The 25,814-nt window shown below is 32.5% G+C and overlaps 4 protein-coding genes across 5 annotated transcripts in view; 1 reads left to right on the forward strand and 3 right to left on the reverse strand.

The window, feature by feature from the left end:
* Nucleotides 1-1,716: 1,716 nt before the first annotated feature.
* Nucleotides 1,717-3,489, forward strand: LOC120263309 (anaphase-promoting complex subunit 6-like). The gene is made up of 2 exons (XM_039271176.1): nucleotides 1,717-2,103; nucleotides 2,671-3,489. The coding sequence occupies exons 1-2, from the start codon at nucleotides 1,940-1,942 to the stop codon at nucleotides 2,948-2,950; spliced, it is 444 nt and encodes a 147-aa protein (XP_039127110.1). The 5' UTR covers nucleotides 1,717-1,939; the 3' UTR covers nucleotides 2,951-3,489.
* Nucleotides 3,490-8,259: 4,770 nt separating this feature from the next.
* On the reverse strand, nucleotides 8,260-12,468 carry LOC120262857 (transport inhibitor response 1-like protein). Of its 2 annotated transcripts, XR_005537004.1 has the most exons (4): nucleotides 11,413-12,468; nucleotides 10,825-11,338; nucleotides 9,882-10,754; nucleotides 8,260-8,653 (listed from the first exon to the last, which is right to left on the reverse strand). XR_005537004.1 is itself a non-coding variant. In XM_039270762.1 (3 exons), the coding sequence occupies exons 1-3, from the start codon at nucleotides 11,970-11,972 to the stop codon at nucleotides 9,996-9,998; spliced, it is 1,833 nt and encodes a 610-aa protein (XP_039126696.1). In that variant the 5' UTR covers nucleotides 11,973-12,468; the 3' UTR covers nucleotides 9,720-9,995. The 2 variants fall into 2 exon arrangements, 1 of the variants encoding a protein (XP_039126696.1); XM_039270762.1 differs by lacking the exon at nucleotides 8,260-8,653 and having other exon boundaries at nucleotides 9,720-10,754.
* A 6,743-nt stretch (nucleotides 12,469-19,211) lies between these two features.
* On the reverse strand, nucleotides 19,212-19,819 carry LOC120263652. Its single transcript, XM_039271616.1, has 3 exons — nucleotides 19,753-19,819; nucleotides 19,597-19,652; nucleotides 19,212-19,454 (listed from the first exon to the last, which is right to left on the reverse strand). The coding sequence occupies exons 1-3, from the start codon at nucleotides 19,769-19,771 to the stop codon at nucleotides 19,212-19,214; spliced, it is 318 nt and encodes a 105-aa protein (XP_039127550.1). The 5' UTR covers nucleotides 19,772-19,819.
* An 841-nt stretch (nucleotides 19,820-20,660) lies between these two features.
* The window catches only part of LOC120263653, a 7,344-nt gene continuing 2,190 nt past the window's right edge, over nucleotides 20,661-25,814 (reverse strand). Inside the window, 3 exon segments of the mRNA XM_039271617.1 lie at nucleotides 20,661-21,012; nucleotides 21,014-21,193; nucleotides 21,319-22,008. Of these exon segments, the coding sequence (XP_039127551.1) occupies nucleotides 20,809-21,012; nucleotides 21,014-21,193; nucleotides 21,319-22,008 (1,074 nt within the window). The 3' untranslated portion in view covers nucleotides 20,661-20,808.

Genomic DNA, 25,814 nt, shown 5'->3' on the forward strand with positions numbered 1-25,814 from the left:
AATTAGAATTGTGAACTGGCTTAGACGTGGTTGAGGTTTGACTCAATCCCACTCGTGCCCTTAACCCAAAACAACTTAATAATTATAAGATTAACTTTACATACTAATTATATTTAAAGTTTTAAAAACTGTCTTCTTTAATTAAAAAAACAAACAGCCAGTTTGGTCCAGCATGATTTTGACCAAAACTTTAAGCTCTCCTTTTAAATTAAATATTTTAATCAGATATTAATTAATCTCGTTGAAGTGCTCAGTTTGCCGACATAACTAGATTAACTAACAATTTTAATATTATTCATAATGTATGTATATATTGAATAATTTTTATATTTTCTTCTTAGATTCAAAATCACATATTAATGAAAACTAACAAGTTTATATATTGATTTGAAATTATTTTTGACAATCCGTCCAATGTTATATGAGTTGTTTTTTTTTTTTTTCTCTTTATATTTTAAAAAATATGAAATTTAACCCATAATAATATGTTTAAAAATATTGATAACATTCAAATATATTGAATTACAATTTGAATTTGAATGGTACTTGTTCATCCTACAACAATAGATTTATGTGTTAATTATCAAATGTAACATTGATTTCTTTGACTCACTTAATATTACTCTTGGTGAAATGATGACCAACATAGAACTCAGATAAAAAAAACATATTATTTGTTCGGTGTCACTTCAGTTTTTTATCATCTTATAAGTTTTATATTCACCAGTAATAGATTTATTATTATTTTTTTTATTTACTAATTAGTTTTATTCTATTTTTAAAATTTTGCCTCATTGCCACTATATCTTCTATTTAACAAATATGTAGTTCATCTATTTTTATTAACAAATAAAAAAAATACTATATGGGAGATTATAATTATTTTAAAAAAACTTTTTCTTTTAAATTGTGTAACGGTTCCTGTTATATCATTTATGAATTATCATGAACCTTCTAATGGACAAAGAAAATAATTTGAAATTACATGAAATTTTAGATTTAAAAAAAAAAAAAAAAGATAGTCAAGCTAAGGTACAGTTAATTAGTCATAAGTCTGGTCTTCTAAGATTCTTTTAACTTTAATTCAATCTTTCTTTGCAAGACCTAACCAATTCCTTACCCCAATTCATGGGCTATGACACAATTGGTCAAATCTTTTTTTTTTAAATCATTATATATATATAATTTAAAAGAAACATTAGAATTTTATAAATATTTTTTAAATTAATTTCATATAATCAACCACCCAAACCCAATAACTAAGCGGTTAAATTTTTGAGAAAAGGCGACAAACGTAGAACCTGGGGACGAACACGTGGGAGCCGCGACTCACCACCGAATCGCGCCTCACTGCGCGAGATGAGGGATCGAACTCGGGAGCCCACGCTCGATACTCGAGGGTGAACACCCTCACTGCGAGGCCGATGTCAATAGACCAAATAGTCGTTGGCGCGGATAAAATATTTAACTCTCAGAAGATTAATTGTCGAGATTATCAAATACATATATATATATATATTACAAATTTATCATCATTTAAAAAAAAAAAAAACTTGCCGACTAGAACAAAAGCCAGGACCATCACAATTTCCCAAAACACCCTTAACTATCTCAAATATCTTCAAACATGCCATCATATCTACCTATATATATATATATATATAATAGATTAAAAAAGTGTGTACCTTCCTCTGTACCTGTGAGAATGCCTTGGGAAAGTGATCAACACCTTCCTTCTTATCTCTTTTCTCTCATTTCTTCATCTTTTGCCCCTCATTTTATTCATTATTTACTTCTTTGCCATCCCATCTCCATTAATGTCCCCAAAGAGGAGTCCGTGTTCCTTCTCCATTAAGTCCTATATAAATTCTCTACCCTTCTCTCCATCTCTTCATTCTCTTCTTCTTCTTCTTCTTCTTCTTCTTCAGTTTGGAATGATATGAAAAACAAAGGTGGCTTAAGTTCTGCACCGCCACGGCCACCACCAGGTCCACCACCACCGGTGCCGGTGGTGGCGGTGACGGAGTGTTGCATGTGTGGTGACTATGGCTTGCCAAGCGAGTTATTTCACTGCAAAGTTTGCCTTTCTAGATATCAACACAAGTAAGTCTCTCTCTCTCTCTCTGTTTGTTTGTCTGTCTGTCTGTCTGTCTCTTCTTCTGCTTCTTCTTATCTTCATAGAACATTAGAAGTGTTTGTTTTTTGTTTTTGATATGAATCTCATAATATCATTTAAGGTAGAAAGAACAAAGTGACATTGCCACTCTCTTCTTCTTCTTCTTTTTTTTTTCTTTAATTCTCTTGGGGAAGCATGTGCTTGTGTTTGATATGTGCTAATATTTCATGATTACTAGTTCCCTTAATTATGGAATAGTTGTTATATGATGCAATTAATCAACTCTTATCTCTCTTTAATTATCTCTTGTTTTTTCTTCTTCTCTTGATAGGAAATATGTGTTTGTTTCTCTGATATGTACCTAATGCTTCATGCATGCTTGTTAGTTGTCTTGTGGAATAGTTGTTGTATGACATATATATATATATATATATATATATATAATCAACTTTTCTTCTTCTTCTTGTTCTTCTCTATTGATAGAACATTACATTACATTAATTCTTTATATATAAAATAATATTAATTGATACAAATTGATGCTGTTAAACCAGATACTGTAGTGACCTCTACCTTAAATCTGAAGCATACCATACATGCAACTGGTGTTTAAGAGAAGCATCATCATCATCAAAGAACAACACTACTAGTTCATCTCACCCATGCTCCTCTAACAACAACAACAACAACAACAACAATGGTGGAAACATTATTAAGATCAATAGAACATCCTTCTCTTCAAACCTCCATAAGCCTGTAAAGAAGCAAAGGTTTCCCCAACTTCTTAAAGCTAGAGTTAGAAGGTACAAGCTCTTGGAAGACGTCTCTAGCTAGCTAACCAATCAACAAACTATATATATATATATATATATATATAAGTACAATGTTCATGCATGTAAGTTGTATGTGTGTAAATATAATAATTAAGAAATATAAAATAATGAAAGGGTGGTGGATATATCTTTTGATGTGTGTGATGATGGTGATGAGGGAAAAGGGTGGCAAATGGAGGTCCACAAAGAACATGGAGAAGGTGATGAATGACTGCCAAAGGTAGAGGACAGAGATGGAGATGGAGATGGAGAAGGAGGGTTCAACTCATCTTGACTTAAGAGGGTTCTATATATTGAACTTGAGGGGCTCCACTATTTTAACATTTTGCTTGACTCATGTTTCCATGTTTCTCTGTCCCTCCATTTTCTGCTCCTGTTTGTTTGTTTGTTTGTTTTTTTTTAATTTTTATTATTCACACTAATTATAAAATAAGGTCTTTGTAGAAGATAAAGATGAAGACGGGTTCAAATTTCAATTTATACGGTGTGAAAGTACATATATTGTTGAGTTTGTAATTGTACAAGTGTTCGCCCATGACAAGTGGTTTATTAATATTTATTAAAAAAATTAATTATAATATATATAACTAGTTTAAATATAGTGGATTATTTATATAAGTGATTTTAAGTTTGAATCTTTATGTTAAAAAAAACAACTTGTTAAAAATTGTGAGTGAACTACTAAAAAAAATAATTATACGGTGTGAAGACATATGTTGTTGAGTTTGTAATTGTGCATGTATCCGTCCATGACACATGGTTTATCCATATTTATTAAATAAAATAATTATAATATATATAATTAATTGAATTACAGTGGATTATTTATATAAGTGATTTTAAATTTGAATTTTTATGTTAAAACAAAACAATCTGTAAAAAATTGTGAGTGAACTAACAAAAAATTAATTATTGAAAATAATTATTAATACCAATTTTTTTTTTTAAATTTTGACTTCATAATTATTTATTATAAAGACAATGCCAAACACTTTGTTCTTATATTATGAAAATGGTATTTTATCGCCGAGTAATGCTATACCCACCGAAAACTTCGCCCGAACTTCCATCCCGAATGATGTGGCTCACCACTCTCTCTCCTCATCAGCTAATTTCTTTCATTTAATTTTTTTAAAAAAAGCTCACCACTCTCTCTCCTCATCAGCCCACCCCACTCATTCTCTCTCCTAACAAACCAAATTCTACTCTCTCTCTCTCTCTCTCTCTCTCTCTCTCCACGGGCTGAAAAGAGTCAAAGCTCATCATCTTCATTCTCTTGCTCTCATCTCCAGAACGACAACGACTATCTAGGCCGGCGACTTCTGGCAACTTCCGTCGACTTTCGGCAACCTTGTTTTCTCTCCCACGATTCTTGCTCTCGTGGTGACGACTACAACCTCGCCCATAGCTCTCACCACCTAGGTCTCCATCAGCGTCGCCTCCGGTATCACCGTCGGTGAGTTGGTATACGAGTGAGGAGAGGGATGCACTGAAGGTGTTCGACGATTTGTTTAGGAATGTCGCAATGGTAAGGAGGAGCTCTCGCCATAATCAAGGAAAGGGACACAATAGATTTGAAGACTATGTGATGAAATGAATTGGTGATTTGCACATGGATTAGTTACATAATTAATGATGAATGTTTGTAATTAGGAGAGTAAGGAATCAGGGAGGTTGCTATTGTTTTGGAAAATTTTCATGGCATGGAACATGTTTGTTGAAATGCCAGGTCACTTGTTTGTTTCAATTCGGTTACAATTTTGTAATGAATTGCTTTAAAAGAAATCATGAATGAGAGAATGGCATCTTTTGGCCAAATTATTCTCTATTCCCTTCTCAGAAGCAGCAATGTTCTTAATTTTCATAGACATCCAACTAGCAGTAATGTATTGTTGATTATTTACCATCATCAATGTTAAGTTTTTAACTAGATGTGTATGAGTGTATCCACATTCTCAGGCTTAGACTATATGTTAATGCCTCCTTGCATTGAGCGTACTAAATATTCAGGCACAAGTTTTACAATTCTCAATTGGATTTGTTCAATGGTTCACATGACAAGTGGGAACAGTATGCAAACCCTTTAGTCATAGAAATGCAAATGATAAGTGCAAGCAATTAGAAGTAGAAGAATGATCTAACAATATTCCTGTCCAGTAAATAGTTAGCATAGAATGACTCCCTGTAAAGAACCTTCATCATAAGTTACACATTTAACCAACAAAATCGGTAAGTTATAATCACAACTATATAGGAAGGGCTCTTGCCTGGTAACAAGATTTTCATTTAAGTTTCCATGTCAAGAAAAATTGTAAATTCAGGAAAATTCACAAATGTCCAACGTACCCATTTGTTGGAGTATTGTTGGTTAATACTTCAAGATTTAAGCTACTTACAAAAAGTATTGTTGGTTAATACTTCATGATCATGTCAAACATTTTAACTAAAATATTTTTACATGTATAGGCATCAATACAAAGTTAGATTGATTATCAGAAGTACAAAATTAAACTAATGAATTTCAAGAAGACACAAAAAAAAAAACCTGAAAATAGACAAATTAAAGCTTTTTTTAGCCGGAAGTCGACGGAAGTTGCCGGAAATCACCGGAAGTCGCCGGCCTAGGTAGTCATTGTCGTTCTGGAGATAAGAACAAGAGGATGAAGATGATGAGCTTTGACTCTTTTCAGCCCGTGGAGAGAGAGAAAGTAGAATTTGGTTTGTTAGGAGAGAGAATGAGTGGGGTGGGCTGATGAGGAGAGAGAGTGGTGAGCCACGTCATTCGGGATGGAAGTTCGGGCAAAGTTTTCGGTGGGCGTAGCATTACTCTTTATCGCCACCCTCACAATAAGTTATAAATAAAAATGGTGAGAGTGGCTTGTCCCTTATAAAATAAATGAAAATGATACTTTATCCAACAGTTTTCATTTTGACATAAACATGTTGTACTACAACTTTCTAAAATGGAAAACATGAGGAATAAATCACATAGAAATAAATAATTATACTTTATCATGCCATAACTTGTTATTAAACAATAGTTACAATACTGATAGTAGTAATAAAAATATAATAATTGAGTGACTAGTTAAAGTTAAAGATCCAAAATATAATAAAATGAGAAAGAAATAACTTTTTGGGAAAACCGAATCCCTTTTATTAGAACTATAGTTAAAAAAATTAATTCTATTTTCCAAAATTCATATATATATATATATATGATCTACCCAAAATACCCATTTTTTTCCCAAAATTTCCTCACTTATTCCCACTTCTCCATGGTTTTCGGGAGTTAAATGATTTGGGTCTATTAATTTTCTTTTATGTATGTCCATTTTATTAATATAATTTCGTAATTTTTTTTAATGTTTATGATGGAAATAGGACATGATTTATGAATGGCATGTGAGCTTGTCCACGTCACTCTTATGAAAAATCATTTAATTTGTAATTTGTATGAGAAATTGAAGAGAAATTTAATTTAATTTGTACTTGAATGAAAGTTCATGAGTTTTCATGGAATTCTAGTGAGTTGACTAGGCTTATTATCGCACAAGAAATTGGGGGAAAAAAATAGTTCTTTTGATATTTCTAGGTGAATCAAAGAGCAAAATAGTGATTGTTGAGCACCATGACAAGAAAAAGCTCTAATCAAGATTTAGTCAATTAGAGAATTATGTGAAAGTGAATAAAAAAAACTCGAGCTTGATTGAACCGAGCCCAACTTCAACTCGACTCAAAATTAAGTAGCTCAGGCTCAAGCTTGACTTGAGTTTGAAATTATTTAAAAGAAAATAACTTGTTCAAACTCGCCTTGACTTCAATTTTGAAGGATAAAATTGGCTTGAGTTTGAATTTTATTGTTTGTGATAAACTAGAAAAATTATATAATATTTTTAATATAATTATATATTATAAAATAATATTACATAGTCACACTTACAATATGAAAGTTAGTATTTCATTTATTTTGCAATGATCTCGCAAGATAAGGCCTAAATCCAAAAACATGCAATTGATTTATATCCATGTGGCATCAATCGATCCTTCACGCAAACAAAGTAGATAATCTCACATATAAATATTAATGGTGCATTTGATTTGGGGAAAAAAAGGAGTGATAATCTAGTAATTTTTTTTTTTCTTTTGTTTTGTTTAATTTGTAAATGGGTTGTGGTTGTGAATACACAATAAAAGAGCAGTGAGAGATATCACACCTTAGGCTGACCATCAACATCATCCTCCGCCATCACTGGTCAACCACCGGTTATTGGCATCATTTGACCATCGCCGCATACTAGCCATTAGAATAGTATAAATGATATTATAATAATTTTATCTTTTTTAGTCATATTTTGCATTGTTCCTCAAACATAAAATATGAAACAATATAAGCACTTGTGTTTTACTTCACCCATATCTGTTGCGTTGTACGGTTGGGTTGTACCTATGTATGAATCAAACAAACCTTAAAAAATAAATGACTTCAAACCATGACTTGTCCACATTTATCAATATATATACTCCCACTGTTTCTTTTTTTGGTTGTCACATTTAACTAATTCACATCGATTAAAAAAAGTTGGTTAAAATTAGTTGATTATCTATATTTTATAAAAAAAATCCATTACTTTCCAAAACTACCCCTATTTAAAACCCTACTAGTAGAGTTTATAATTTAATAATTAGTTGATTGTGATTTATTGAAAATTGTACAAGTATATTAAATTAAATGATAAATTTAGAAAAAATTATTTAATGTTGCACAAAATTTCTAATGTGACGAGTAATAAGAATCATAAATGAGCTTTAAAACGTAACAACTAAAAAAAACAGAGGGAGTATAATATAAAAAAATATAATATATTTATATATTCCTAACACGAAAACCAAGCTCTGAGTTCAAAAGCTTCAAATTTTGAGCCAACCCATCAAACTCTAGGGACTAATGAATGTGTTGATCAATTAACCTAATGCATTATATAATGCAACTTAATTTAGCTTTTATTAATATTTCCTAACTCTTGTTATTATTTCATAAGAGATTCATTCAAATTTCTAAGTATCACTAAAATAAAAAGGTAATGGTTTTTTAATATTCATGGACTTTTATTAAAATCAACTAATACAACATCATCCGGCCTTTGGCACCAAACAACTTTCTATTCTAAATCCTGAATAATAATTGGGATTAAAACATAGAAATTACTGTTTTATTGATGAATTATTCTTAAAGAAATTACTGTTTATCCAATCTACCATTTCCTTCTGAACTCTATTACAGCAATTTCTCTATCATTTTTTTTTTCTCCATTTCTGATCATTAGATAAATACTAAAATACAGTAACTAGATCGATCATCGACGCATATATTTCCCGTTACCACTTTAAATTTCATTACTGTTTGTTAAAATGCTCGAATATGATCTCTTCGGCGTTACATTCATTTTCTCCACCTGTTTCGACATTATAACAAAGACCGCGAATTCGACATCTTTCACAGATTAGATCCAAAACATCCAATGGCAAATCACAAACATCTATACGAAACAATGGTCCCAATCTGCAGAAATTTTTCTGCATTCTTTCATTGCTGCAGATCTGATGCTTTTGCAAGAGCCTTCCAAGCTGTTGTGGGGGCCAATGAGTTGTGGATCCATTGCGGTAGGAACTCGGATTGGGAGACATTGTTCTATTAAATTATCTGAATCAAGATGGATACAAAAGATCAATGTTTGAATCTACTCAGCCAAGCACATGCTCTGCATCAACTGACTTAAGATAATGTTTGCAGATTAATTTAATCACTGATTCCGGGGACCAGCATTGCAGAAATAACCTTCATCTAATGTGCTTAGTTGAGTTTCAGCTTTAGCTCTTTCAAAACAAACCATTCCTATGATCTCGAAACTTATGATTATTATGCACAGCTAATGAAGTTCGGCAACATCAGTGAATTTCCGTAACCATGGTTAAACGAAGAGTTTAAGGCAAACTAAGACTTCAGGCATCAACCAGTGTACCTGGAGATCTCTTTTACTTTCAGAAAAGCAAAGGCCCACTAAAAAAGCTTGATGCCAAAGCTTCAATAATTCCCATGGGTCCAATCAGATACCAAACTCGCAATCTGTCTCGATGGCGATCGACCAGTCATTTTCTTTCCGGCGAAAACAGGAGCCGGAATAAACCCGATAAAATATACAGTGAAATAATACCTATCCAATATCTTTGGAGATTTAAGAGTGAGTGATGAAGTGGTCCATTGTTATGTAAGCTATGGTTAATTAATAAATGGAAGACCAAGAACAGGGGACCTCTCCACAAAGGATTAGTTGGCAACATGAAAGGGACCTAAATGGAACCTACTGATGGCAAAGAAAGTCTTTAAGAAATAGAGGATGATTAGGCCTAATACACTTAGGGGAAGAAGATGGAAGCAGAAAGGTCTATTCATGGCTTCCTCAATGGGACCAGAGACAGAGAAACTAATGGCCCACAGTAGAGAAAGTAGCACTAATCTGATGAAATGGACTGTCCTATCAATGAAGTGTTGTTATCCTCCATTGGTGGCTGACCTTGTCAATGGATGCCATGGTCATGGCCAATGGCCAATGGCCATGAGTGGTTGTGATTCTCTTCAAGCTCTAGCATGTCACACTCTGTAATCAAACCATAAGACTTTGAAGACTAAGTACAGCATTCAATTGTGCATGGAGTTTCAGATGCTTTCTTTCTCTCTAGACATTGCACTTATTATTGGCTCAAAAGGATGAGAAAAATAACAGATAACTTCAATCCACACAAACAATCAACAGCATAGTAGAATTTTGACGAAAGATTACTACGAATACTAGTACTACTACTACTGCGATTACTCTTCGATAGGGAAAAAATAAATCTTAAACTGCTACAAATGGAAGGAAAACGTTCACCTTGAATGAGATGCAGTTTCCAGAGATCTCCGGCCATAAATTCACTGTAAAAGAATGGAGCTTTATAATGTTTGGCGGGTCATGAAAACTTGCCACCAAATTCACTCTCTGTAACTACATGATCTTCACAAATGGCGGTGCATCATTCCTCGGCCCTGCAAGTGATCGATAGAGATATAACTTCTCAACAAAATCACCATCATCTTCTTGGCCTCTATCCGCAATCACTTCGACCACCAAGTTTGGCAGCCTTTGAGCCACCTCCCTACAACCTCTCAAAGAAAGCTTGCAAGAAGACATCCAAAGGAATCGCATATGATAGTAATGTGGAATCCCTGAAAGAAGACCCAAGTCTCCGAAAGGACTGTCCCTGATCTCAAGCTTCTGTAATTTGGGACATCCTTCAAGCACATACTGAAGACCCAAATCAGTATTTCCGGCAAAAGCAACTGAAAGAGTCCTCACCAACTTCCCATACTTGCCAATATACCCGAATGCCTTATCGGTAAGCAAACCAGAAACAGCAAGCCGTGTAAGCTTCTTGCAGTTCATCACAATAGCACCGAAACCATCATCCATCGGCTCATTAGTATGATGATCAGGGAGATGTCGTTGCATAATGCATAAGCGAAACACCACAAGCTCTGGGCAATTCTGCGACATTGTCACTACAGCAGCATTGGTCATTTTCTGACAGAAGTATAGTATTGATTCAAGTTTCCGACATCCCTCGGAGATCGCCACCAGCCCGACATCTGAAACAGACCCCTCGGAGTCCTCTCTAGCATCCAAAGGGAACACTCTGAGCTCTCGGAGGTCCTTGCAAGTTTTGGCAACAGCTTTAAGTCCTTCATCACCAACCGTATCAAGAACCTACACAAGAAGAAGATGATTAGAAGCAATGCATTCGGTTTGGAAGGAATGGAATGCAGTGGAGTAGTACCCAAAAGGTTCGGAGGTTGTGGCAATGGAGAATGACGGGACGAAGCTGGTCGGCGGTGATCTCAGCGTAGCTGAGGTTGAGGGAGATGAGGTTGGGGCAGGCTGGTAGGATGGCGGGGAGAAACTCCGGCCCAAGTTCACGGAAACCAGAGAGGCAAACCAGGGATTTGGAAGCATTGACGAATGAGAGCTTTAGATCAGTGATGTCTTGCTCGCCGCCGACCTGGGCGGAGCGGAAGGCGCCGGAGCCGAGGTGAGTGAGGTGAGGCGCGCGCGCCATGAGTCGGCGGAGCTGCTCCACGGAGACGTGCTGGTTCACGCGCAGCCGGCATAAGGACGGCGAGCGAGCGACGAGAGCTTCCAAAGCGTCAAAATTCACGGCCAAACGCACGCAATCGAAGATTAGGGATTCAAGGCTCGTCGGAGAATCAGGGAATTTAGAGATCCAATCCACGGGTTCATCATCTTCGTCGTCTTCGACATCGTTCTCGATGAGATCGAGAACTCGAAGGTGCCTGTGAAGAGATCTAGAATGAGAAAAAACAAAAGGAGATTTTTTTTAGGGTTAGGGTTAGGATTAGAGAATAACCTGCAATTCTCGGCGATGGAGGAGAGACCTGCGGTGGAGAAGCCATCACAGCAGAAGAGGGAGAGGTCGCGGAAAGTGGGGAGGGACTGGGAGAGGCGGGTGAGGTCGGCGTCAGCGACGGTGATGCGCTTGAGAGAGATACGTTCGAGCGAGGAGAAGGAGGAGAAGGAGGAGAAGGCGATGGCCCAAGGGGAGAAGAAAGCGCCCCAGCCTTGAGGGACGAGGCCGAAATCGGCGAAGCGAGGCTTGCCCTTGAGAACAACGGCGACAGCGTTGGGGAACCGAGCACCGGCGCGCGCCGGCGCGACAGCATAGCAGTTCCCGATGAAGAGCTCACGCCGAGTTAGGGCTTCGGCACGGTACCAAGAACGGCAGACGAGAGAGGCGGAGTTGCGGTCATGGCGGGAGGTGAGGAACTGGAGGACGTTCTCAAGGACATTCTCGAGGACCTGGTCGGAGAATGGTGGGGGAGCATCGGAGGTGGAGCCGGCGGCGACGGAGCTAGTGGTTGGTCGGCCCCAGCGCTCATCTTCTCCTTCTTCTTCGGTGTCTTCGGACATGGCTTGGTAGTCTTGTTTCCTAAAAAGGTGGGATTTTTATGGAGGAGTGTTGGGAATCATGGTCTTCTTCTCCCCCCAAAGCTCTGGTTTTTCAAGGTGTTTTTTTCTCTCTCTCTTAAAAAAGATTAGATTTTGAAGATAAATAGCAAGAGTGGAGCGCCTTCTCTTTCGCTATCTCTCTATAGAATGAACAAAAGACTGGTTTTTTGAAGCCAAAAAGCAAAGCGGAGCTCTCTCTCTCTCTCTCTCTCTCTCTCGCTCTCTTTCTATATATATATATATATAGATGTAGAATTTAGAGGAGAATGGTTTGCCGAAGTGAAAAACAGGGTGGTCTTTCTTTCTCTTTCTATTTCTCTTCCTCTTTCTTTCAAAAGACTGGATTTTGAAGGGTAAATAGCAAGAGTGGAGAGGTGTCACACACACTCACTCTCTCTCCCTCTCTTCAATGATTTTTTGAAGCTAAAAAGCCAAGTGCTCTCTCTCCCTCTCTCTCTCTCTCTCTCTCTCTCTCTCTCTCTCTCTCTCTCTCTCTCTCTCTCTCTCTCTCTGTCTGTGTGTGTTTTCCTACTCTTTATCCAATCAACAAAAGTCTGGTTTTTGAGACCAAACAACAGAGTGGGAGCTTCCCCCCCTTTCTCTCTCTTTATCTATATATATATCCAATCTACAAAAAGACTGGATTTTGAAACCAAATAGAAGAGTGGGAGCTCTCTCTCTCTCTCTCTCTCTCTGCCTCTAAATTCAGAAGAAAAAACTGATTTTGAGGAACCAAACAAAGAAAAAGAGAGAGAGAGATTTCTTAAAAACAAAAACAAAACATAAAGAGAGAGAGAGAGAAGAATGAAGAAAAAAACTGATTTTGAGGAACCAAAAGACAGAGAAAGAGAGAAGAAGAAGAAGAAGAAGAAGAAGAAGAAGAGTGATTTGTTTGTCTTTCTCTTTGTGTGTGTGTGTATTAAGTCTGAATACATAAAGAGAGAGAAAGAAAGAGAGGGACTATCTGAGTAGGCAATGGGCAAAGAGATTCTCCATTTGCTCCTCCACACTACCAATGTTTTCAGATCTCACATTTCAATTTATATATTTTTTATTATTTGTTTATATTTTTTTAAAAAAAAATCTCTTAGCCTTTCACTCCATTGAAAACACCTTATCATGCTCTATGCATCTCTCTCTCTCTCTCTTTTATTATTATTATTATTATTGTTATTGTTATTGTTATTATTTGTATTTATATAATTTTTTTTTCTCCTTTGATATTTTAATCATTTCTCTGTCTCTTTTTATGCACCATTCTTTGTTGGCTAGTGAATGGTGGATCAGTGTGGGATTGTACTATCACAGTGCTTTCACTTTGCCTTCTTTTTTGATTTTGAGATGAATATCATACTCACAGTCAAAGTATCTCTTTGTATCATGCTGTTATGTATTGCTTCCAAAATATACATAAATTTGGCAACATGACAGACAAAATCCAAATAAATCATTAGTCACATGGAGTATTTTGGAGTTTTGTCAATATTTTTTTTTAATAAATTTCATTCACCGTTAAAATTGATTTATTTATTTATTTTAAAATAAATAAAATTATCATATTTATTAAATTAGAAGATATTTATAATAAGAAGGTGTTATCATCAAACATACTTTGAAAATGTAAAATGAAATAAAAAAAAAAAAACAAAAATGAACTCCAAAAAATTTTAGAGATACAATGTAATCATTTTAATTTATTTTATTTTATTTTAATGAATGTGGTTAGAAGGGAATTAAATTATCGACCTTTCAATTTTGAAAAAAATATAAATAAATAAACTACTATTGTTCTATTGCAGAGGTTGATTTATGAGCGTCATATTTATAAATATTAATAAAGAAAAAAATAACATAAATGAACAAAAATTAAAAACTTATAAAATTCAATAATTTATATTTGAAAAATGATACAATAAAAAAAATTTGATATAAAAACTGACAAGAGATATTGAGGATTTTTTTTATGACAAAATAAATATAAAGAAATAGAATATAAGAGAAAGAAAAAAAAGAAAATATAAAAGACAGAAATTATAACATTTTGATAATATGAAATCACTATAGTAGTACAAATAATCTTTACCTGCCACTCTCTAAAAACCATAAATATTAGGCGTTGACCTCAAATTTCTTGTTACTCAAAATGAAATTTTTATGATAAGAAAATAATGCTAAATATTCATACAAATAGTTAGAAGATAACGTATGAACTTTTCCCATAGCGCAATATTGATAAAGACTAGCAAACAATATTTTATTATGCTATAAATCATACTTCAAACCACAAAGCATTGTTTGATTGAAGGCATTTTATTAAGGTCCAAAGATAGGATAAGAATTGGGATTAATCAGAGTGAGAGATAGATCACCAACCACTTTGAATGACAAATTTTGGAAAGACTTATGATTTTTTATGCATATATAATATATCCAAAATTGAAAGGAAAGCACTTGGCTTTTTCTATTATACAATGTAGGAAAAAAAGACTCATCCTTTCATGGTTTGTTGTGTGCTATATATTAATCAAATGAATAAATAAATATTTGTTTGGTTGATGTTGGGATGAAAGATTGAAATATAGGTTGGAAATGAAGATTGAAATATAGGTTGGAAATGCCAACAACATTCATGGTTTATTGGCATATGATCTTATGCATGTAAAGTCATGAGTTAAATTTTCTTCACTGTAATAAAATGAGGGTGTGATATATTTTTTAAAAAAACTGCATAGTCCATAACAATGGTTTATTCATATTTGTTAAAATAAAAATTATAAAATTTATTAAAAAAATTTTTTATCTTATTTAAATAAATGATTTTATAGGAAAAATATGTGATGAATTATTGCAATAATTCACATCAATATGACACTCATTCCAAACTGGAAAGTTACCACCAGCCATCAATCCCTTCTTAGAAGAATCATGAATTTCCAGCCAAAATTTGTTTAAAAGGGGTGGCACTTGATCTTTGCTTTGAGTGTATCTCATAATAAATCATATATATTGAAATTTAATTATTTACTTACATTAAGACTTAGGTTGATTATATATATATTATAAATTTTGTTTTGAGTTTGGTTTGATTGTTGGATTGGAATTTAAATTTATCAATATTATTAAATAAGAAGTCAACATGCTATAAAAAAAATATTAAGTTTATTTAAAATAAAAAATATATAAATAACAACATACAATAATTGGCGATAGAGTTTAGATCATTTAAGCAAGTGATTTCAAATTTGAATCTTTGTGTATAGAAAAATAACAGTTGAGAAAGATTTACTCCTTTATACAATTTTTAATATTTTACCCATATTATTTTAGAGCATGTGACTCTTAATAAAGCGATGAATCCAGGACTATATATAAAAATATATAATGTTAAATAAAAATATACCTATTTATTCACGACAAGTCCCTAAGTATTATAAAAACATAGAATGCTAGAACTTAATTTTCAAAAAATAAAAATAAAAACTACTGTGCTCCTAGATTAAAAATATAAAAGGATTTATAAATTTTTAAAATTATATAAACAAAATTAGATAAAAAAAAAACTTAGTTTAAACTCTTGGTTAATTTGCCAATGACTTTTTGGTTTATTGGTATCGAGTTCCCTACATAAGGTGTTCGTATTTTTTGAGAAGGCATGTTCAAACTTCAATTCACACAAAGTGAAGGCACAAGTATGTTAAGGTGTTAATTCCGTGTTTGCGGATTCCCCTAACATGGTTTGCCTATATTTGTAAAATAAAAATATTTTTTTATCAATTTAAATTTGGTTAAATCGGTCTGACTTTGGACTGAAACTTTAACGATTAAATTTTACTCATGTACCACAAACTAATTAAAGTGATTGATCAAATCAATCAAAGATGAAAAAGAGATATAAATAAAAAAAAATAAAAGGTCCTACAAGGATCAACTTGGGTTTGATAAATGGGTCCAAAATTTGAGGACCCATAAGAGACCCAATTCTCAATGAAAAAGGGATTGAAATCATACAACAATGTATAAAGATGAATGAAAGAAGGTTTGCTTAGCTTAAAAAAGAGAAGATAAGGAAAGAAAGACATCCTTGAGAAGGAGAACAAGGAGGAGTTGAAGTGAAGAGGATATGAAAAGAGATAATACATTGAACCCTTTCCTTTTCTTTTGAGTTGCATGCCATGATTGCAAAGTTGTACATTAGGGTTAGGGTTTGGAGTATAAGAGAGGACAAGTGACAAGTGAGTCCACTCAATAATTGTAGCAAGAGCTCAAAGATATATCTTTGCCATTGCATTGAGACTCCATGATATACATCTCATCCAATTCTTCATGTTTTCCTCACATTATTTCACTATTCTTATCTCAAATCTTACTTTTATTATTTATTTATTTATTTATTTATTTATTTGAAGATAATGATTTTGAAATTTTCTTTGTTGGAATCGGTCAAGTCTTTTGGATTTTTTTTTATTGTCCAAACTTTTTCTTTTTAACTTTATTGATCGGAATATTTTTTTAATTTATTTGATCTAGTAAAAAAAGTTTATTTTACCATATGTGATCTAAAAAAAGTAATATTGCAATATTTATTTATTTTCTATAAAACTTTCATGTATTTTTTCTGATTTCCTGTGATTATGAATTTTTAAAATGGAATTTGAAATTTGATTTTGTTAGACCAACATGATGAATAATTCCTCACAAAGGATTTTTTTTTTTTTAATCAATGCTTTGTTACTGTAGTGTGATGCTGTCTTGTAGTTTCTTAAATTTTTATTTTCTTTTAGTTGAATTCTCATGGTTTTTATATATATAACACGGTTTCTTTTTTTATCACTTCGTTACTAATGTAAAAATCATCTTATCAAACAACTAACTTTATTTAAAGAACAAAACCAAATGATATAAAAACTCCAAAATGAGAACTATTAGATGGTCTCCTCAATGATCCCTGAAAAGCACCCTTCAAATGAAATAAAAAATTCTTATAACCTCAAAACCCTAAATATCTCTATATATATATACTTAGAACAAACTAGTGCTTTTTATTTTTCAAACACAACATTACATAACTTAAGTTCCACATTCCAATGATTCATTGTGGCAACATGACAAACCAAAAAGCAGAGTCCAATGCTCTTTTGGCAACCCCTATGACAACACACACCCACAAAGAGGATCTATTCTTTGAGACATAGAGAGAGAAATGAAATGGCCCCTTGATTGGATGTCTTCTTTCTCTCTTTATCTCTCTCTTTATCTCTCTCTGTCTCTCTGTCTCTCTCCCTCCCTCTCCCTCTATCTCTTTCTTATAAGTTTTATAACATCCAATGAATAAATAGAAAGGTATGGTTGATTGAATGGTGTCTCTTTTGGAGGGCTTTTGGCCCTTAGCAAACACAAAAACAAGAACCACAAGAAACTTTGGAAGAAGTTTTGAACTTTTGTTTTGTAACTCAATATTGATGTTCCCTTTTTGATCATTTTGTATATGTTCTCCAAATTAAAAGAGTGTCAATATTTAATGAAAGTGCATGCATGCATAGCCTTTGCTTTTTTTAACTTGAACTATTTGATGCTAGCTAGCTTTTGGTCCTCCATCATGTGTCAGCTTGGTTGGCATTTGTTTGGCTCTATTCCATGGACCCAATTAACCCAACTTCTTCTTGTGACTAATGACTATGACCACCACAGGGGACCATATGCCATTTGTCATATATGCTTTTACATGTACATTTATCAACATTTGGAGGTATCTCTGGAGGAGTAGTAGTACTAGGGTTCTTGTTTCATGTCTATCTTCTTGTTTTGTGGTAGATATTAGGGTTTGTGAATGTGGTTTTATTGAAGTTTAAAATAATAAAATAAAAATAAATAAGTAAATAATGAAATCTGTTATAATTTATTACTCCAAACTCCACACTTTTTCCTAGGTACAATGAATATATACACACATATGGTACACATATGGTAAAAAGGATTTTTAGTTTAGTGGCATCGGTCCAGTAACTGTGAAAAGCATGACTTGTGAGAAGCATGACTCGAATTCAAAGTACACTAGATGCAGTGTTACCAAAAATTTTTCAGGTGATGTGGGCGTGAGCTTGCCACCTGCTCCCACATTGGTCGGATGAAAGCACATGGGCTAGCCCATATATCTGGCTCTTGCTCACACCTTTTTACTCTACATGCTTGTCGCATTTAGTTAAAAAAAATTATACACATAATTAAATAGATGAAATCAAAAACATTTTTTTTTTTCAATGATACTAAATAATAATATAAAGTCTAAACAAAAGCGGCAGTAATGCATATATAGTTAGAAATTAATTGATATTATTTCTGACATGTTTTAGTGATGAATTCGATTTTTTTTTCTCTCTAATTTTGACGTTGACTTAATTTATTAAGTTGAAAATTTAGTATATCACTAAACAAGATTTACAAACAATCATAAATTTTAAAAATATGAAAATTCTATAAAATAAAAGTATGTATTATAATCTATGTTTGATCTCCTCTCTTTATTTTTAATCAGTACATTAGATTGATTCTTAACTTAATAGCATAAACAAACATCACTTATTGTGGACTTATCTTAAATTTTTTAAAATTAGAACATTGATTATATATATATATATATATATATATTTGTTCTATGCTTTTTAATTTGGTTTAATCAAATGCATTTTAAAAATTTATTTCATCAAATATGTAATGCAGAAAAAAATAAAGAAAAAACCAACACAGCAAAAAAAGGCCCTGCAAAATTGACCAAATAAAAAGCTAAATATAACAGGAATATTGAACTCTTAATTAGCAAGCTTTTACAAACTTTTTACATCAACTTAATCATGCAAACATGCAACATTTATGATATAATTTAATTAGTTTAATATATTATGAGATTCTTATATCATGTAATGCCAAGCTCTCACAAACTCATGATATATATATATATATATATATATATATATATATATATATTGATGAATTCAACTTGTTTTCTCTGGATTGAATCTTTTCTTCTTAGCAATTTGATCAATGGGAACAATGCAATGGTTTCCTGAACGCAGAGTGCTTGCCCAATCAACATGCTTGTTTACACAAACCTTCTTTCCTTGCTTAACTTGTGATTTTATTGATGTTTGAGTTCTAGTTTTGTTATTCTCATTTATCTCAATCTTGTACTCTTCTCCTTCCATTCTAATGCTTATTACTCTCACCTCCATGACCTTCTCTTTGCTTGATTGTTCTCCTCTTTTGGCATATGTTCATCCTAGCCATCTTGTGCCGATACAATCCTCGAAGCCGAAAAGCAAGATGACCAAGTTCTTGTTTGATCTCCTCCTCCAATTCATTCTCTATTTCGATCTCGATCTCTTTTCGTAGTGCTAATTCCTCTTCAGATAAAATATTATCACTGAACTTGTTCTTCTCTTCACCAAACTATATAATCAAACATTTTTAAGATGAGAGTCCAAAAGAGATAGAAAATTAAATGTTATATATGTTCTAGCTATATATATATATATATATATATATATATATATATATATATATATATATATATATATATATATATTGTTACCAAATAATATCCATGATGAGCTTCGCTATTTCTCCTATTGGTTTGATCTTCAAAACCTAACAAAGAAATCAAGTTCCAAGTGAGTCATGATCAAACACAGAAACATAAAACAATTAATGAAGATTAATAGAAAGCAAAGAGACAAGAATTTCATACATTGCTCTAAGTCTTCCATGGTTTGTGATCTCTTTGCATGGAGTGATCATGCTCATGGAGCTTTTTATAGTAATTTGGTTGAGTGGGTTTTAGTGAGTGCAAGTGTTACATGAGAGCTTTGCTTTACTAGTGTTATTCCAAAGTCGGGCGCCAAAACTCTAATTCTAATGATAATATGCAAGTGTGTATATACTGTTGTGTTGATGTAGATATGTGTGCTTTGCTTTGAAGGGATAAAGACATGGGTTTGGTTCAACTTGAAGTTCATTCAATCTTGGAAGAATATATATACCTACCTCTTCTCGAAAATTTATTGGTTATATGTAATAATTAATTTAAAAAAAATATAGAGAATTAATTTGTATTAATAATTAATGAAAGTGCAAGGCTGTGCTCCACCATCCCTCACATGCACAAAGTGAAAAGCAAGTGCACTTATAAAAAAAGAAATGCCATCATCTGCAGTCTTCTTTATTTGATTATTATGGTTATTATTAAGGAGTATTAAACACCATTAATTACCTGTAAATCTTCAGTAGCTTTGTTTAAAGTGGATAAATTTCTAATTCATTAGAAAATAAAAACAAAAAAACAAAAACAATAAAAAACAAATAAACTAAAAAAAATAATGGCAAAAAAACAGTAATATAAAGACTAGTTGCCGATCATCAGTAGCAATGTACTTCTTAAACCAACTGACAAAAAAAGAAATTTCAGAAGTTGAAAAACTGTTGCATCTAATTGAGTCAACAAAATCCACTGTATGTAACAAATTACCTACTCAAGCTGTCTTGGTAAAGTACCTCTGTCCTCATTGGCTCAATCTTCAGTTTTTTCATACAAATTAAAAGATTTCATTTATAGAAGTATTAAAAAAAAAAAATCTTCAATAAAACCATGGCTGCATGTTTACTGGTTATTAAATCTGTACATGTACATATCAATCATATTTCAGTTTCTCATTTCTGAGAGATCAAGAGATCCTACATGCATGGTTTGGTATCCAAAAACATAGAAATTGATATACTTAAAATCCAATTATATAATAATTAACTATCAACAAGCACAAGCATAAGATGGTGTGATCTTTGCTTGATTCTTTGCTAGCTTTTGCTCCTTCATTTCATTGAGAACAGAAGCAGTCCAAGCAGAGAAGAATGACTCATTATACCCAATCTGCTTATCTTTATAGAAAGGAAAGCACCGAGAAGGATTACTCTCCGGGCACCGCTCGCCGTTAGGATCATTCCATTGGCCCGGTGTGATTTATACCCGATGACTCGGCAATCCATCGGAATACATACTGTCCAACTCCGGCCAACTCCTTCCATCCTTTCGGAAAAAATTCCATTACACTGCTATTCTTATCCATGAAAATCATATTTGTGAGTTGAGCTCCATGCGGTGTTGCTAATACATCTGTTTCACTCATCAATTTCACCTATAAAAAAAAAAATAATTCAGATAAGTACAATACTCCTCCACACTCATACAAGTACTTGCAACTCTTGATTATATATTTATATAGAAACATCAAATTAATATATGTATCATATGAAAGTGAACCTGATCACAAAAGGTAAGATTATTAGGCCGAGCAACCCGTAGTCGGCAACCTTTGACTTTGAGGCACGCCTTTTCGAAGATGCTAATAACTGCATTATCATCCTTGAATGATCTCTTCCCTAGTCTGAGAAGCAATGTCAATCTTACAATCACTTTCTCTTCATCAATGTCATCTTTCTTGATTCCACAATAAGCTCTTGCCTTGCACCTTATCAAGTCATACACTTGCTCCCTTTTTTCCTTTGACATTGATCCTTGATTCCTTCTGAACACCACTGCCTTCTCCAAACAACTAGTTGTTTTCCTTCCATTGAATTCTTCAATTACTAATGATTTTGGTTGGAAGATAGCTATCAATAGCTCTTTCAACCAAGGACTTATCCTCTTCCTTAATTCTCCACGGCGGTAGAGTAGCCACCTATTAGGTAACATGCATGACTTGCTTTGATGCCATGAAATGAAAGGAATCATTGCGGACATACCATGCCAAAGATTATCGTAGTCGTAATATGTGTCGGAGATGAAAGTGAGGCCATTGAGTAGGTCGATATCGCTGGTGAGAGACACCGGGAAATAAATCCATAGAAATTCTTTTGTTCCATTGGAGATGCTTCTACCGGAAAGGCATAAAAGCTGACCGTCGGAAGCCCTCGGAAGGAAAAATATACGTGTTCCGGTCCACCGTCTTCTCTAGTATCATTCATAGAGCTCATGAACCATGTGTGGCCATCCATCGGTTTATCGGCGAAGCGAAGATCCTTTTAAAGGCAAGAAGGAGATGTGTTGGTAAGAAGAGTTCAATGAGAATGATGTCTTTAAGGTTTGAATTTGGAAAATGATGAGGAGAGTGATGAAGGTGGAGGTAAAACAAGAGAGGAGGAATCTAGGGGAGCGAATAGAGATAGAGAAGCTCTTTTGTTTGAAAAGAGATTTCTTTTGAGTAGGGTTATAGAAGCTCATTTTGGAGAATATGGCCTTCCCTAGGTCTTTGCTAAGACCAAATGGGGATTGAGAGAGTTTTTATATATATCATTGTGTTTGTTGTTTAGCTATAAGATGAATTAGTAGAGTTTGTTAGTTTGTTTATGAAGGGAAAGAGGTTGGAGGAGTTCCATGAAGTTAGTTAGTTATCAACGTTAGATAGCATGAAAAGAAGAGAAGAAAGGACATGAATGGATTCAAATAAATGAAAAATAAATGGGAAGTGTGTGATGTGTTTGTACTTTTATATGGACAAGATGCAACCTTTCTGGAAGTCAACCATAGAGGTAACATGGTGGGTTGGTCAAATACCTAACGTCTAGTTTCATGGACGTAAAAGGAAAATTATATTTATACCCTCCACTAATTAACTTTTTTTTTTATTAATTTTTTTATTTTTTTTGGATGAGCCACTGTTGACATTATTTATATTTAGAGTGGATATTGGATATGAAGAGATTCGATCTCCAAATCTCTCATGTAGGAATCCCTTGTTTTAATATTCACTAATAATTAACCATTGATATATATATATATATATATATATATATATATATATACTTATATACTAATGATAATATAGATATTTATTTTATTTGTCACCCACATCTTTGTAAAATTGACAAAATGACTTGTGAACTCAAAATTAGTTTTGATGTTTTAAATCCAGATGATATATATATTTCCCCTTTTATACCTTCAATTATATAATATTATATATATTATTAGAAATTATGTACAAAAATAAGAGAATATGTTTTTTGTTTAAATTTTTTTATGAAACTCATGATTTATTTATTAATACATAATGTATATTTTTAAAATATATTTTTATAAAAATTTAAAAAAATAAAAAGCCATTTTTATCTTGAATTAAAAACATCAAAATTGAGGGATGACAATATTACCCCTTTTTAAGGCTATATATAAATGTAAATTCCCCAAAAAGATGAATGGCAATTAGAAAGTTTATGTTGCATTGAATTTAGGCAAAATGTTGACGTATGAGTGTTAGGTTGAAACGCATAAGATTTGGATGATAAGAAAGCTTTAAAAAATTAATCTTGTGTTTGCCATTGCAAGCATGAAATGAATAATCAATTGATGATGAAGTTTTTTTTCTCTGATATTTAATTGAAATTAATAGAAGTGGATAGGTGTCACTTTGGCGTGTGGCTTGAAATCAATTCAACAATTTTGATGCTTTTTAGAGTCAATCACTTGTTTTTATAGTTAACTATTAATGCATGTGATAAAAATTAATTTGTTGAAATTCCTCAACTTGGTTTTAAATTTAAAATCACATGCAAAAAGGAACACAACCTTTACAATGAACTTGGTTTAAAATATATTAAATTAAATAGAAAACTTGTATTGATTAAAGATTGTTTACACCAACAATTTTGTAAGACATCATTTTTTCAATGTAAGAAGATGGAGATTGTTTTTCAAGATATAATTGATTCCCTTAAAAAAATATTATGAATTGAAACTTTAATGGTGATGATCGGTGCTTTTTCCCAATAATAACATTGCTTGTGTAATATATCATCATTTTATACAAACTTTGATTAAAGATTCTGTTTTTAATTATGTAATTTATATAAAAAAGGTTATGTGAAAAAATAAATTAAAATAAAAAATAATTATTTTATAAAAGTTAATTACGAAAGTATATATATAAGATAGTCGACATATAAAAGATTGTTTTATGTCTTGAAGTTGGTCCATAAAATTCATCTCACATGCTTACAACCATGCTCCTATCTTATTTTGATTTGTGGAATTTCCTTGTTTAAGATATCAAGTTGCCGTATTATGATTAGACTAGTCAAAACGGGCCGGCGAGGTGGGCCAGCTCGTGGACTACCAAAACCCGTCATTTGGTGGGTTGGCAAAATGTCAACACGACCCAACCCACCTTGGATTGGCGGGTTAAGCGGGCTGGTCCGCTAAAAATATAAAACATTTAAAAGTTATATAGTTTATATATTGATTATTTTTTTTAACATACCAAACCAAACCAAAAGATATTTGTTAAAGCACAAAACATAATACAAAAGATGTATTTCAAAAAATATTTTACATACGAGATTATAATAAATCACACAACTAAAATAATAAAAGAAGTAAATAACAATAAATCCAACCAAGTTAACCAATTAAGCCAACATTTAAAAGTTCCCACATGAATTGAACAACTATAGATAAGAGAAATATCAATACTACGATATTACATAAAAGCACCTAAAAACATTTATCCTCATTTAATCTTTAATTCTTTTTAGTCAATTAAAGGGCGAGGGCTAGCTCACCCCGCCCCACCCATAACCCTAACCCAAACGGGTTGGCATGTTTCAGCCCGGTTCCAAACAAGCCTACAAAAGGCTAACCCAATCCCGCCAATTTTTGTTGGCGGGGCGGGTCAGCCTGACGGGTTAGGCCCGTTTTGACAACTCTAATTATGATACATTAAAATCCAAAAATATAAAAGAATCTAAATTTGAAAATATCAAATTGGTAATTTTTTTTTTCAAGAATATTGCCAGCTTCAAAAATTAAAAATTAAGCTCAAACAAATCAAAAGAAATAAATTCAATCTCTCTTTGACGAATAATTTTTTTTTTTAAAAAAGACTTTATCAAAGTTAACAAATTAACGAAATATATCGATTGCACTCTTGCAATTATGTTGACAGAAAGTAACTTAGATTTAATTTAAAAATAAAAAAAATAAAAAAATCATCTAAGATGAGATGATCCTTAATGTATGTAATTTATCTATTTTTTTAAATAAATATTAGTCTCTATAATGTTTTTTTAAATTACAAAAAATATCAAGTGAATGTATTTTTGAATTAAAAAAAAGGATCTCTACGCTAATTCAATTAAATTATGTTCAAATTTTGTTTTATTATATTCGTTGACCCTTATCATATGCAAAAAATATTTAAATATATATATATAAAGTGTAATAATTTCTTTGAGGCCCAATTTGATTCACTTTGATTTGCTGCAATCAATGTCTTTGTTCAAAGTACCTTGCACATCACTGTATGACTAGTGAATATATATATCTTTAAAGTCTAATTATAAAGCTTCTTTAAATATATAAACATGTGGATCAAAATGAATCAAAATGGGTCTCAAAGAAGTTAATACTCTTGTTCCCCAATTGAGTCATGAAAGTTCTCATAGAGATGGGTTGTGAACCACATGGCCAATGAAAGGGACATAAGCATATATATTCAAATACATTGTCCTATGTATAATGTCTCAAAAAATATATTCAAAAAACATCACTTGTCACACCAAATTTATTTTCTCTGTGATAGCCCTTAATGATTAACACTATAAATGTTATTGTTATTTTTTTAATTAAAATTGATATTTTTATAATTTTTATTTTTTTATAATATAAATATGACTTTTTATTTCTTTGTGTTTGGGATGGAAATTATTGTGCAATATGCACACTAATAGCAAGGTTATTATAGTGAGTAAAATAATAATAAT

The sequence above is a fragment of the Dioscorea cayenensis genome, chromosome 6 (assembly GCF_009730915.1).
Source record: "Dioscorea cayenensis subsp. rotundata cultivar TDr96_F1 chromosome 6, TDr96_F1_v2_PseudoChromosome.rev07_lg8_w22 25.fasta, whole genome shotgun sequence".
Classification (NCBI taxonomy): Eukaryota; Viridiplantae; Streptophyta; class Magnoliopsida; order Dioscoreales; family Dioscoreaceae; genus Dioscorea; species Dioscorea cayenensis.

What these genes read in the sequence shown, in the direction of transcription:
- LOC120263309 (XM_039271176.1), top strand. Translation starts at nt 1,940, where the DNA reads ATGAAAAACAAAGGTGGCTTAAGTTCTGCACCGCCACGGCCACCACCA. An exon ending in CTTTCTAGATATCAACACAA is followed by an intron (nt 2,104 to 2,670) that starts GTAAGTCTCTCT and finishes CTGTTAAACCAG; the next exon opens with ATACTGTAGTGACCTCTACC.
- LOC120262857 (XM_039270762.1), bottom strand. Translation starts at nt 11,972, where the DNA reads ATGTCCGAAGACACCGAAGAAGAAGGAGAAGATGAGCGCTGGGGCCGA. An exon ending in TCCATCGCCGAGAATTGCAG is followed by an intron (nt 11,339 to 11,412) that starts GTTATTCTCTAA and finishes ATCTCTTCACAG; the next exon opens with GCACCTTCGAGTTCTCGATC. An exon ending in ACAACCTCCGAACCTTTTGG is followed by an intron (nt 10,755 to 10,824) that starts GTACTACTCCAC and finishes CTTCTTGTGTAG; the next exon opens with GTTCTTGATACGGTTGGTGA.
- LOC120263652 (XM_039271616.1), bottom strand. An exon ending in CTCATCATGGATATTATTTG is followed by an intron (nt 19,455 to 19,596) that starts GTAACAATATAT and finishes TTGATTATATAG; the next exon opens with TTTGGTGAAGAGAAGAACAA.